Below are 14,541 nucleotides of genomic sequence, written 5' to 3'. Positions count from 1 at the left end.
CGCCTAGAATGTCGATGCCAGAGTTATAACCTTTGATGTTCCGAGATGTGCGTCCTTTTGTTGAATTACCTTGGATCTACTGTATTAAAGAAATCGGAACAGTATTGTATAGGCCTATTATTATGTCCCTGTTAATTAACGATTGAAATAATACATAATGCTTTACCTAATGAAATGAATTCGAAGTTATTAAATTTTATGTTTTTCCTTCAAATTCTGTTTATTTAGGTATTGGTGTTCTGAAGAGTATTTTTCATGCTATGCCGTGGACAGCGACCCTTGAACTGCTTGGGATTGGTCATAATACAGAGGCTACGATTCTTACCTGTTTAGGATTTGGTATTGGTTCACTTGCTGGGGCACTTGTAGGGGGTAAGTTTTGAGTCCATAGCCCATATAGAGACTAGGATCATTAACAATGTAACTTGCTAAGCCCTGCTTAGCAAGTTAGTTGCTAAAGGTCCCAAAAATATCGTAAACGTAGGTAAAGTGTGTTAAAGACAGGTGCGAATTCCTGATCTTGTTCTAAATTTAATAATGACGTACATATTTCCAACACATTCTTGTGCTTTACAACGGGTGGCGAAATCTCTTCTTCTTTTTTTTTTAATAAAAATACAAATTTTTTCTTGTTCTCTATCTGTTCAGGTTTAAGTTACGATTATACTGGATCGTACGATATAGGTTTGTTAGTGAGTTGCGGTATGTATATCGTCGGCGCTATATTTTTCCAGGCCGCTCCTCTACATCAAAAGATGTTTGCACCAGAAAGGTACCTAATAGACAGAAGAGTTGCAACCATTTCAGAAAAGCACTATGAATACATCGTCGATAGCTACATCACAACTGTTTAGTCGTTGATGTCCAACACCACTACTTTGCTAGGCTGACGTTGAATTGACAATTGCTATCGTGTTTCTGAATTACGTGATAGCATCATGAACACGACAATATACACGCGTTCTAACGTTATTTGTTAGACGGTATGTAGGCCTAACGTATTTTACCGGAAGCAATTGATGGGTTAAATAAGTAAAGATAATGAAAGAGACTGACTACCCATATCGTCCTGATTTTAATGGAGTACAGACTTGTAACAAATGGGTAAAAAAATTTTTAGGGCGCCCTACAAATAAACGGTGCTGTTTTATTCACAAAGCAAATAATATTAAAGGTATGTACTGTGCAACTGTTCTGTTTCGTTGTAAAATCACTATGCAGTGGTTAAAGTAGAACCTTGCGATTGAATTGAAAATATCATGAGGTATAAAAAATACATTGATATTAATTCACAATTGTTAGGCCAAAATCTATAATTGCATTAAAGCGTGCTTGGGATTAAAGATTATAATAATCCCTAAAAGCACCCTAATCTATAAATGTATTTCAAAGTTTTTATAAATAATCGGAATAGTTCATCTATCTTTATTAAGAGGATTGAGTGTGCTCTCACGTGCTAATTACGAAAATATTTTGTAAGCGAATAATGGATTTTAGTTTTGTAAACCGGGCATACATACGCTTCCTAATTTCTTCGGTTGACTTCCCAATCAGGTAATTTTAATCAGGTAGACATACACACATTATGTACTATAATAGTACTGCAATAATTGTTTTACTGTTATTTTTTTTAAATAATAAATAGTATAGTATAGGCCTATTCCTATAGCTTGTGTTTAGACCTACATGAATCATAATAATTTATGAACAAACTTATATAGTTAAGTGAGGACATTTATAAGAATTTTGTAATGAACATTTGCAGCTGGAACAGCACTGAGTATAATGACTGGTTTTCTGCCGGGCACTCACTGTGGCCGACGATCGTCAGCCGACGCGATCACAAATCAGAAATATTTGTACGTCAATAAATTAAATATTATTTTGTGTCACTATGGTTTTCGAGTGTTCTGTTTGTTTTCTTCACCATGATATATGTACAGACGTAGGAATGTTGTACTTTCCATCTGTTACAGTGCTGAATTCTGTTTTAATTTTCGCAGTGATGTGTTAGAGCCGTTGGGGTAGCTACATCTATTTGTAATGAATCTGCCTAAAAATAATGTTTTATATTTTATTTATATTTAAATGTATTATTCTTTTGACTGATTTGAAATGACATTTTAATATAAGCATATAAGTTTAGGAATAAACAAAAAGAAACACCAGTTTGTGATTTGAGTGAGCCTACTAATGACTAAAACGCTTCTTATAATAATAATAATGATGACGATGATGATGATGATGATGACGATGATAATGATGATGAATTTCAGTTCAGTTTGAAATTTGAATACAAGAGGAGTTAGGAACCATGGAACCCAAATTTATTGCGCTTGTATCGCGCGCGACGAAATGAGAAAGTACGCGAGCTTAGTTCGAACTGGTCTTCTGAAATTCTATAAAGTACATTTTGGTAGTCTGTATTTTTCAAAGAATTATGGGGAAATTCTTGTCCGATAGCATAGAGTAGGCTAGTATGCTAAACTAACTTAACCGTAGTATAGCAAAGATTTTTAACTAAAAGTGTAGAGTGGCACTATTTGTGCATTTTTTTGGATAATGAATTCCAGAAGTGGAACAATCTTTGGAGATCTTCCGGCAACAGGATCTGTTAATGTTGACTTGTCACGAAACGACGAACGATGGAAATATCGTAATTCCAACAATTTCGAAACATTAACTTATGGAAATGATTACGAAACTGACGTAGTTGACGAGTTAGAAAACGCATCCCAGACGTTCCAATATCACGGGAATGGTGACCAAGACCCCTTTCTGATGAATCAGCGAGATAACGAAGATGTCACCTGGCTTCACGAAGCTGTAGACTTCACAGTAGCGTTAGATACTAGTGGAGAAGTAGTCCATGGATTTTGGATGGATGTAACAGATGACTTAGATGACGATTATAATTATGACTATGATGACGCCCCCATCGAACCAAATTTCTTGAACATGGATAACTTGATAGAAAACGACACAAGTATTTCACTGTTGGCTATTTTCAGGTCTGAAGAATAATATCCTAATTGATTTTTCGATCGACCAAATTTGTTAAACAAAACACCATGGATCATTATTTAATGGTCGCTAAATAGACCTATAAAGATAGGTTATCCGCCAGCATTCATGTTCACCAATGACTATTATCCGATATTCTCCGGGAGGCGCAAGCTAATGATAACCATCCAATAAACATCAGATCTGCCGAGAAGCTTAAAGCAATTGTATCACCTGCCGGTATTTACCGCTTAATACCGTAAAAGCTCGAATTGAAGTCCTGGCAAATTTTGGGAATTACTATATGTACATAGGCCACTGTATCATCAATCTGTTTCATGGAGTTTATTAATTGGTATTAAATCACCTAAACTTCTGTATAAACCAAGCTTATTTTTAATTTATTATGTTGCATGTACAGTGTATGTACCGTACTGTAGGCCTACTATCTCGAAAAAAGCCCATGCTATCTTGAAAATAAGCCCATGGGCTTCGTTTCGAGATGAGCTACTTTTCGAGGCTACTTTTGCCAACTAAAATAGGGGTGGGGGCTCCAATGCGAGATGGGCTTCTTCTCGAGATAGGCCCATTGGGCTTTAGTTCGAGGTTTTACGGTATCCAGTGTCTAGGCTATTGTACTAGAGAAAAGCGCTGGGCAAGGTGTGTCCCGTCAGTACTCGCCAATCAACATCAATGCTTAGCCGACAGGGACGGCTAAGGGCCTACACCAAGGATACGCAACTTAATATCCAAAGTACATTAGAGAAGAATAGGGCAACGATAATCTTCCGCTGAAAGAATTGTAAACAAATTATGATAATCCCCCAATATTCACCGATCAATACTGGATGTTTGCCGAGATGTCTGGCGCTATAATGTAAACAGACAAACTTATGCCAACTCACACAGTGTCGTACGACGCAGCAGCAACCTGACGAAGTTTATCGTCGGGGACATTCTTTAAGTCGTCGTGAGAATAATAAGCATGTTTAATATTTTACGACAAATCGCGTCGCGGTTGCGTGTACAACGCTGTCTGCCAAGTTGGACTTCAGTCTATGTATGAACAACATGCATTAATAAACTTCAGATATAACTATGTTATCTATTCAGTCATTACATTCTGCAATGTTACCATTACCATTATTATTATGATACCTTGGTCCATAAAATGCAATAAGCTTCTGCTACTGGGGTTATTGACATTTTGTCTTACAATTACAATTTTATTATAAAGTTATATAAAGAATGATTATATTGTTGATTTTTATAAACTTAAAGAAATAGCTAGAAACAAAATCCAATGGAAGGAAATGTTTAAAAAATGATTTTTTTTTTTAATGTAAAACATGGCTGTGACTAATCAGTTCAGTAAATAATTATTATATTGGGTAGGCCTATTTAAAAAGACAAACTATCTTTTTGTGATAAATGGACAACAAATGTAAATGCTGACATACGTACGGTGTGCGTGTGATTTCGCATCATACCAAAGAACATAACATGAAGATAACGTTCCATGGTCAAGTTTGTAAAATCTTTAAAAAGGACATTCGATGCAGTCGTGACACAGAGTTGGCTTATTGAGGTGCGCCGAGTACCACTGAACATAAAAATGACATGTGCTCCTTTCTACAATTTGGCGGATATTCCCACAATCATTAAATGCAAAGTGAATGAATGAGTATGACTTATTGATTAAATTTTAATTTATTAAAGTAACAATCACCTCAGCAGAAAATACAACTCACTCAAGGTAACATGAATGTAACATGATCGCATCGTATTTAATTCATATAGGACATAAAATAATGTGAAGATCGATAACAAACAATTATATTTGGATGCAAAGCAACTTCAGTTAATGATAAAAAAAAACAAAAACATAAGTTTGCCCTCCAAATTTCCATTTTTTCAAGTAGGCCTACCAGCTAACAATATCTTTTAACACAAACCTAACAATCTAATCGGAGGCCACACCCCCAAGACCATCCCAAATTGTCAGGTCCGAAGGTGGTATTGAATTGTGAAGAGTTTGTGTATTAATAACGTAATTAGGTTCCAATTAAATATTATAAATTGGCGGGAAATATGTTTAAAATTGTCGTAGTGAGAGGTCTGTAATCATTTTTTTTTATGATCAAGGCAACAGAATTTCCAAAGTGCAATCAGAACAGGGACCGGAAAACTTTAGGTGGTTTACACTGAAATCAGCTGTAGTGACTGTTGCTATGCGTTTTTTAACGCGCTAATTTTTTCTATATATAGTGTGAACTAAGCCTTATTGGAATAGGCTGGACTTGAGATAATACTCTGTAATTATTGAAATACAAGTCTTTTTGCACACAGGGCTGTTAATTTTTTAAAGTTCAGTTTATCGTGAAATCATACTAGTGTACCATGCACATATACTCCGTAATAATACTGATTATTTACGCTTTACTAATAGTTTAAGTAAAATAGTATCGCTAATGCATCATTTACAATGGTTGCAAATTTACAATGATGGTTAAAAATCTAAAACTGCCTTAATACAAATATTAAAAAACACCGGCAGAATTCTAAGTAGTGAAATTAAACGATTTTGTTTCAGGGGTGAACAATTCATACAGACCTCCAAACATAAATTTTCGTTTATAAATGTTGGGTCCATCAATTATATGACACCTCAATGTACACCTATCGAAGGCGAAGTAGCTGCCAGAAAACTCGTACCTTCCATTTTTTTCGTCGGTAACATTCATCTCATTCATCTGAATCTCATCATTTTGTCGACTATCAGTTCTACCAAATGAACCATTCACCATTACATCCATGTCATATATAATCTCATCCAGTTCATTTCGAGTTATTACAATCGCAGTAAACTTCTTTCTTCCGTCTTCAATATTTCTTTTAATTTGAATGGTAGATTTATCAGAGGAAACATATGTTTCATGGCCGCGTAATTTACCTACCGCCTCGTCTTCCAGTGATTTGGATAATCTTCTGTTTGGATGATACCGTAGAGCTCCTGATTCTCGAGGTTCTGTATTAACTTCCTCCTTCAGAACTGCATGCAGTCTTTCACATGCATCAGAACTCGACATCAGTGCCATAACCTGGTTGGGACTACTCACCAAGTTGTGCGTTATTCCACGCATACTGGATAATTTAGCAATGGCTAATTCTACCTCACTGACCTGAGTTCCAGTAATCTTCAGCTTTTGTTTATAAGATCTTTCGAGGTTCTGCAATTGGTCTTCCTTACGACGATCAATCAATTGATGAAGCTCATCCGCCTGTCTTGTAATATCTGATTTACATTTTGAATAATTTGAACTCAGAACAGACTCAGTCTCTTTAATGTTGCTAACGAAAATACGAAGACCGAATAGTTTTTCATCAGAATTTATAACAAGTTGAGAAGCATGTGATGAAAAGTTCTTGAAAGCGTCTTTTGTATCGATGATCTTATGGTCGTTTCCCCTTGGATGTTCAACCTGCGTACATCCGACGCAAACAGGTGTCTTACATGTATCACAAAAGAATAGATACTCCATTGAATGTTTTAGGCAATTTATTGGTTTTGATGCAAATTTTTCAACTGGATCGATGGATTTGTATTCATCCAGGGTTAACATGCTGTGGTCTCTTGTCACTTTTATTTTTCTGTGAGCATCTTTGCATTCTCTGCAGTACAGTTCATCGCAATCTTCACAGAAGTAAGAGGCTTCTTTCTTACAACCACAAGTGGGTGCTGATCTCTGTTCTAATGTAGTTATATAATCTAACAATCCGACGATAAAAATGTTGTTCGGCAGTTCTTTAAGTCCATTTTTTGGAACTTTGCAGATTTCACGACAGGTCGGGCAGCTGAGCCTTCCACTACTTTCTTTCACCCACTTCTCAAGACATCCAAGACAAAATGAATGGACGCACGGGAGTAGTTTCGGGTGTGTAAAACGTTCCATACATAACGGACATTCGAGTGCTGCAGCCTCTATACCAGCAATCATCTCTCTTGAAAAACTTTTAGATGCCATGGTAGAGAAATATTGATGAACCTAGACAAGGAAAACATAAAAGTAAAGGGTTTTGCATTGCTTTCATACTCTTCACTGGTTTAGCTGTCGAACATAATAATGTGCCCTCTCGACAATACAATTTGATTGCACAATGTCGGTACACAGGTGGGTACACATTTTGGAGGAAACAATGTTGAAGCCAGTGTTTTGATCAATGCAGAGAATATCAAAGCTTTTTTTACGTACGTCTAAAAGCATCCATTAGAAGTGTTAAGTATTTAATATAGATATTAAGAAAGTTCAATTATTTTAATGAAAAATAAACGCATCGTTACGACCTAAAATACTACACTTACCTTCAGTGGTGATTTAAGGCTATCTAGGGGCGTCTTTCTCCTTTTTTTTTCAAAAAGAACAAAGTTCAAGAGCTGATATAATCATTATGTTCAGTATTTGGCCAACGTTGAGGGCACAAATGTATTTTATCTCATTAAATTTCTTATGTTTACCAACAGTTGTTTGTTTAAGTTCTACTATATTATTGATGTGACTAATGGCCTTCGTCTAACATAATACAGTTTGCCCTCTCATTCAAGACCAACTTTGGGACCTGAACATTTATGGTTATTTCGGGGTTTGGTCTCCAATATGAGGGTTTGCTTTGTGTTAAAAGATTGAAGTTTGTTATTTGGATCTTTTAAAGTGATTTCGAATCCGAAATAGTGCCTCTAATTGGAGGATGCACTGTATATACATTTTATTTGGGGAAATGGCTTAAGTTAAAATTGAATTTAGTAAGTTCATACTTCTGTCAAAAATAATATTGTGATTAAAGTCATTCTCCAAAATTGGGGATAGGTCGATCTAGGTTTTGATATTAGGCTTCGACTATTTAGTCGCGAGTTGTTTTATTGTGTAATGTAACGTACCTTCATCATCTCTGTCATGATTAAGCCGATATGATTCTATAAGCTTTCTTTGTTTTTAGAAACATTTTTCTGTATAATTTACAGAAAGTTCCCAAAAATCCACCAGAACGACGTATACTCAAAAATAGCAAAAAACCTTGTTACACTGCAAAACAATCCGGTATTCAAGGGTTTGCACTACAAAAGAATACGGTATCCAGAGGGTTAACATCTCTTCGCATTCCAGAGCGTTGTCATCAATTAAGACGAATGATTCCAATCCAACATTCAACAATTTAGCTACCCTCCTAATGTTTGTAGCTTTACATTCCCAGTTTGCCAATATGTCTACAAAGTCATTTTGTTTTACAGTCATGCAATCTATTTGCTGGGCGAACGCGTTATCAATATCGTTCGCGTTATTCTTATTTAACAGTACTAACAGCATACCTCTTTCTTTCTGTTTCATCAAGTATTCCTGAAGTGCTATATTGCTCGAAGTTAAGGTTACTTGTCCTTGGGCAATTTCACCTTCCCACAGTATGTAATCCTGTCTCTTATACACATCTAGATGTGTATAAGAGACAGGAAACTGATGTATACAAAATTAAATCATTCTAATTAAAAACACCGTGGAAATGTCATTAATTATACTACGGGTTAACGTTCATTAATATAATTAAAATGTTAAGAATCGTAAATAAATCGAGGTCGGAGTAAAATAGATCCCTACAAATTGGACATACACATAGCCATGTGAAACGTGCCGCATCCATCCACGTGGTGTTTCATATTTTCACTGCATATGTCAATAGACTATGTAAAATTATAGAACAAGGTAAAGAAAACATTAATAAATTTAAACATAAAAGAAATAAATGTAGGTCTAGCGCACAATGAAAAAAAAAAAAAATATTATTAGGTATATATACTAAATTTTTACCACAAACGTAAATGTTATATTATAAATAAATGAAATTAATGTAAATTGCGAATATGAACAAATAATGACAAGCGCTTTACGTCGTGGATAAGATGGGTAGACGTCAAAAATATAAAAAATCGAGAATTCATAAAATAAGCTCGGTACTGATCTGATTGGGAACAGGGGAGGGAAAGCAATAAATCACTTTGTTGTTGTTTTTAAGCGAATCCACACTCTTCCGGGCCAGATAGGGATTTTATCATACTGTGTGGGGCCGTGGCGGATTCAGGAAAACAGAGGGGGGCCCAGGGAGGGACTTTCACAGAAATATTGGCCAAGGTCCACCCACCTCAGCCGAACCTACCATGGTTGGGGTTGAAGAAAAGAAAGTTTATGATTATGGCACCTAATGGCTGGAAATGGCACTCGCAGACTTAAACGCAAATAAAGATAATTCTAGTGAAACCTAGAGAGAGAGGATGAGTTTTGTACGTGTTTTAATGTGAGGTCCCACGCCTATCAGCATACCACTGTTTTGGGTCTTTTTTGTGTTTACATATGGATTAGAAACGTAGCCATAGTTGAGGCAAAATAATACTGTTATACTTTTCCTTAAATGTAGCTCTACAGAAAATTATCAAGATGATTAGCTGGAGAATATTGTATGTCAAATGGAAAGGTTTTGGAACTGGTGAGAGGAGATATTTTGTGATGAAGAGACTCAAAGTTTGGGTATTTTAATTAATGTTTGTATTTTATTTCTTATTTAACGCTGTGAATTTGTTCAGAAGATAAAAAAAAACCTTGGGCTTCATACATATTTGCCCAATTGCAACCCTACCAGAAATGCACTTTGACCTTATGGTGGCTTTTGGCTTGGTTTATTCATTACTCAAAATTCACAAAAAACAATGAAAAAATACCAGGATAACCTATAAAGCTGAAAAACAGCTTAATTCCAATGGGGTCCTAAAAGCAATTACGTTTAAAAAATAAAAGTAAACAAAAACAAACAATCAAGGTTGATGCACATTTTCAAGGTGAATCTTTATCGCAGGTATAAACTCATTGAATTTGTTAATACACTTGATACTTGATGGAAGATAATTTTGATAGTATTGTAATAAAAAGTTTTCGAAGCTTGGCCTTTAATATTTGGAATTACAAATGTTTCATATGAATGTCTAGTTCTATAACGGTGTTGTTCAAAAATCTTTATAAAGTTATCGGTTAAATAAGAAGTATCCACATCACTGAATATTTCAAAAGCATGAACCAGCCTAAAAATTTAACCTTATAAAGGGAGTGGACAACTGTATTTTAAATAAATGGGAATTGAACCATAGCCATTTGAACAGACATCATGACATTTTTTTCAGGGGCGAACAATTCATACAGACCTCCAACATAAATTTTCGTTTATAAATGTTGGGTCCATCAATTATATGACACCTCAATGTACACCTATCGAAGGCGAAGTAGCTGCCAGAAAACTCGTACCTTCCATTTTTTCGTCGGTAACATTCATCTCATTCATCTGAATCTCATCATTTTGTCGACAATCAGTTCTACCAAATGAACCATTCACCTTTACATCCATGTCATATATAATCTCATCCAGTTCATTTCGAGTTATTACAATCGCAGTAAACTTCTTTCTTCCGTCTTCAATATTTCTTTTAATTTGAATGATAGATTTATCTTTGTTTCATGGCCGCGTAATTTACCTACCGCCTCGTCTTCCAGTGATTTGGATAATCTTCTGTTTGGATGATACCGTAGAGCTCCAGATTCTCGAGGTTCTGTATTAACTTCCTCCTTCAGAACTGCATGCAATCTTTCACATGCATCAGAACTCGACATCAGTGCCATAACCTGGTTGGGACTACTCACCAAGTTGTGCGTTATTCCACGCATACTGGATAATTTAGCAATGGCTAATTCTACCTCACTGACCTGAGTTCCAGTTATCTTCAGCTTTTGTTTATAAGATCTTTCGAGGTTCTGCAGTTGGTCTTCCTTACGACGATCAATCAATTGATGAAGCTCATCCGCCTGTCTTGTAATATCTGATTTACATATTGAGTAATTTGAACTCAGAACAGACTCAGTCTCTTTAATGTTGCTAACGAAAATACGAAGACCGAATAGTTTTTCATCAGAATTTGTAACAAGTTGAGATGCAAGTGATGAAAAGTTCTTGAAAGCGTCTTTTGTATCGATGATCTTATGGTCGTTGCCCCTTGGATGTTCAACCTGCGTACATCCGACGCAAACAGGTATCTTACATGTATCACAAAAGAATAGAAACTCCATTGAATGTTTTAGGCAATTTATTGGTTTTGATGCAAATTTTTCAACTGGATCGATGGATTTGTATTCATCCAGGGTTAACGTGTTGTGGTCTCTTGTCACTTTTATTTTTCTGTGAGCATCTTTGCATTCTCTGCAGTACAGTTCATCGCAATCTTCACAGAAGTAAGAGGCTTCTTTCTTACAACCACAAGTGGGTGTTGATCTCTGTTCTAATGTAGTTATATAATCTAACAATCCGACGATGAAAATGTTGTTCGGCAGTTCTTTAAGTCCATTTTTTGGAACTTTGCAGATTTCACGACAGATCGGGCAGCTGAGCCTTCCACTACTTTCTTTCACCCACTTCTCAAGACATCCAAGACAAAATGAATGGACGCACGGGAGTAGTTTCGGGTGTTTAAAACGTTCCATACATAACGGACATTCGAGTGCTGCAGCCTCTATACCAGCAATTATCTCTCTGGAAAAACGTTTAGATGCCATGGTAGAGAAATATTGATGAACCTAGACAAGGAACACATAAAAGTAAAGGGTTTTGCATTGCTTTCATACTCTTCACTGGTTTAGCTGTCGAACATAATAATGTGCCCTCTCGACAATACAATTTGATTGCGCAATGTCGGTACACAGGTGGGTACACATTTTGGAGGAAACAATGTTGAAGCCAGTGTTTTGATCAATGCAGAGAATATCAAAGCTTTTTTACGTATGTCTAAAAAGCATCCATTAGAAGTGTTAAGTATTTAATATAGAAATTAAGAAAGTTCAATTATTTTAATGAAAAATAAACGCATCGTTACAACCTAAAATACTACACTTACCTTCAGTGGTGATTTAAGGCTATCTAGGGGCGTCTTTCTCCTTTCTTTTCAAAAAGAACAAAGTTCAAGAGCTGATATAATCATTATGTTCAGTATTTGGCCAACGTTGAGGGCACAAATGTATTTTATCTCATTAAATTTCTTACGTGGACCAACAGTTGTTTGTTTAAGTTCTACTATATTAGTCATGTGACTAATGGCCTTCGTCTAACATAATACAGTTTGCCCTCTAATTCAAGACCAACTTTGGGACCTGAAAATTTATGGTTATTTCGGGGTTTGGTCTCCAAAAGGAGGGTTTGCTTTGTGTTAAAAGATTGAAGTTTGTTATTTGGATCTTTTAAAGTGATTTCGAATCAGAGGGGTTTCGGAAATAGTGCCTCTAATTGGAGGATGCACTGTATATACATTTTATTTGGGAAAATGGCTTAAGTTAAAAATGAATTTAGTAAGTTCATACTTTGTCAAAAATAATATTGTGATTAAAGTCATTCTTCAAAATTGGGGATAGGTCGATTAACGGTATAGGTTTAAACATTAGGCTTCGATTATTTAGTCGCGAGTTATTTATTATGTGTAATGTAACGTAGGCATACCTTCATCCCATCTCATGATTAAGCCGATATGAATGTTTTATTAGATTTATCAATGTACCTGTACCTAAATCTGCACCCCAACCTCCTTTTCTGCTACTATTGCGTGTGCCAAAGTATGCCTAGGTCAGTGGATTTCGTACATTGTGTGCCTACGTGCACCAAGTATTCCATGTAGATTTTATCAAGTCAGCTATCTGAGTTAGTTGGAAAACTCAATATTGAGAGTAAATACATGGGTAAATAATTAATTACGTAATGGTAATAGTTGCTATTTTTCAGTGGCGTACATCTAGAACTCTTGAAATGGGGGTTGATGGGTCTTGAAATGGGGGTTGATGGGGGAGCGAAGATGAAGTGGGGGGGACTCGATGATCAGTTGAGGGGCGCTAATTCGCAAAATATGGTGATTTTATGTGATTTTTAACTACTTGACCGTGATTTTTTGAGGGGGCGCGATTAATTTTTTTGGGGGGGTGTGCGCCCCCCCCCCCGCGCCCTTCCCTAGATACGCCACTGCTATTTTTCGTGAATATTTGCATACAATCGCACTATATCCCATATTCCTCGACAACAGCAAAGTTTAGGTATTGTCAGGTGTCACTCAAAATCTTTGGAAGTGATTGAGAAGAATTGTGCTTTTTCTCTCCGACATTTGGAAGAGGGCGTCCTATCTGTTGCCATGGAAGATGTGTATAAGAGGAGCGTTCTGACCTTCTATAGATCGCGCATGGTAATCCTCTCACGTAATTGGCTATATAACTCGTATGAAAATGCACAGGACGCCTGGAACAGGTCGTGTTTTTGTTGGGTTTTTTTTTAACTGAAGCAGTGATTATCAATAGGAAATCCAGGTACACAAATAATACTCACGTATGACTCTGTTATTGTACAATTTATTTCACACGAGAAAGAGCAAAAATAGCTAATTTTGGGGCGCTAAAAACAATCTGGCACTGGTTTTGAGGGCAAACACTATTTAGTGTTCTTATTTTCAACTGTTCTGTAGTCTATCAAAAATTTTGATGGCCAAACGATGAATATCAACTTTGATATGTTGAGGAAACTGATCTATACAAAATTAAATCAATCTAATTAAAAACACCATGGAAATGTCATTAATTATACTACGGGTTAACGTTCATTAATATGATTAAAATGTTAAGAATCGTAAATAAATCGAGGTCGGAGTAAATAGATCCCTACAAATTGGACATACACATAGCCTAGATGTGGAACGTGCCACTTCCAACCACGTGGTGTTTCAGATTTTCACTGCATATGTCAATAGACTATGTAAAATTATAGAACAAGGTAAATAAAAAATTAATAAATTTAAACATAAAAGAAATAAATGTAGGCCTAGCGCACAATGAAAAAAACTATAATATTATTAGGTATTGAAATTACAAAATTTTTACCACAAATGTAAATGTTATATTATAAATAAATGAAATTAATGGAAATTGCGAATATGAACAAATAATGACAAGCGCTTTACGTCGTGGATGAGATGGGTAGACGTCAAAAATATATTTTAAAAAATCGAGAATTCATAAAATAAGCTCGGTACTGATCTGATTGGGAACAGGGTAGGGAAAGCAATAAATCACTTTGTTGTTGTTTTTAAGCGAATCCACACTCTTCCGGACCAGATAGGAACTTTGGCTGATTCAGGAATTCAAAACAGAGGGGGGTACAGGGAGAGACTTTCACAGAAATATTGGCCAGGGTCCACCCCCTCAGCCGACCCTACCATGGTTGGGGTTGAGGAAAAGAAAATTTATGATTATGGCACCTCATATCCGGAAATGGCACTCGCAGACTAAAACGGGAATAAAGATAATTCTAGTGAAACCTAGAGAGACCTAGAGAGAGAAGATGAGTTTTGTACGTGGCGAGTTATTGACACACAACGGCGGGAAAAAAGCTTATAAGTACAGTTAGAAGGCCTTGCTTGTCCGACAA

General features: G+C 36.0%; 3 protein-coding genes across 3 annotated transcripts in view; 1 reads left to right on the top strand and 2 right to left on the bottom strand.

Moving 5' to 3' along the window:
* LOC117112438 (probable sulfoacetate transporter SauU) overlaps positions 1–1,897 on the top strand; it is a 10,039-nt gene extending 8,142 nt beyond the window's left edge. The window contains exons 5-6 of the mRNA XM_033255520.1: positions 229–372; positions 649–1,897. Of these exons, the coding sequence (XP_033111411.1) occupies positions 229–372; positions 649–854 (350 nt within the window). The 3' untranslated portion in view covers positions 855–1,897. The remainder of the gene's footprint in view (positions 1–228; positions 373–648) is intronic.
* A 2,797-nt stretch (positions 1,898–4,694) lies between these two features.
* LOC117112453 (tripartite motif-containing protein 2-like) lies at positions 4,695–7,408 on the bottom strand. Its single transcript, XM_033255538.1, has 2 exons — positions 7,367–7,408; positions 4,695–7,049 (listed from the first exon to the last, which is right to left on the bottom strand). The coding sequence occupies exon 2, from the start codon at positions 7,026–7,028 to the stop codon at positions 5,565–5,567; it is 1,464 nt and encodes a 487-aa protein (XP_033111429.1). The 5' UTR covers positions 7,029–7,049; positions 7,367–7,408; the 3' UTR covers positions 4,695–5,564.
* A 1,104-nt stretch (positions 7,409–8,512) lies between these two features.
* Positions 8,513–12,021, bottom strand: LOC117112454 (E3 ubiquitin-protein ligase TRIM33-like). Its single transcript, XM_033255539.1, has 2 exons — positions 11,981–12,021; positions 8,513–11,663 (listed from the first exon to the last, which is right to left on the bottom strand). Exon 2 carries the CDS (start codon positions 11,640–11,642, stop codon positions 10,479–10,481), a length of 1,164 nt encoding a protein of 387 aa, XP_033111430.1. The 5' UTR covers positions 11,643–11,663; positions 11,981–12,021; the 3' UTR covers positions 8,513–10,478.
* Positions 12,022–14,541: the final 2,520 nt, after the last annotated feature.

Source organism: Anneissia japonica, unplaced genomic scaffold, assembly GCF_011630105.1.
Source record: "Anneissia japonica isolate Jap-2015-1 unplaced genomic scaffold, ASM1163010v1 scaffold288307_len268549_cov174, whole genome shotgun sequence".
Lineage (NCBI taxonomy): Eukaryota > Metazoa > Echinodermata > Crinoidea > Comatulida > Comatulidae > Anneissia > Anneissia japonica.
This window is presented reverse-complemented; position numbering and strand designations above follow the sequence as displayed.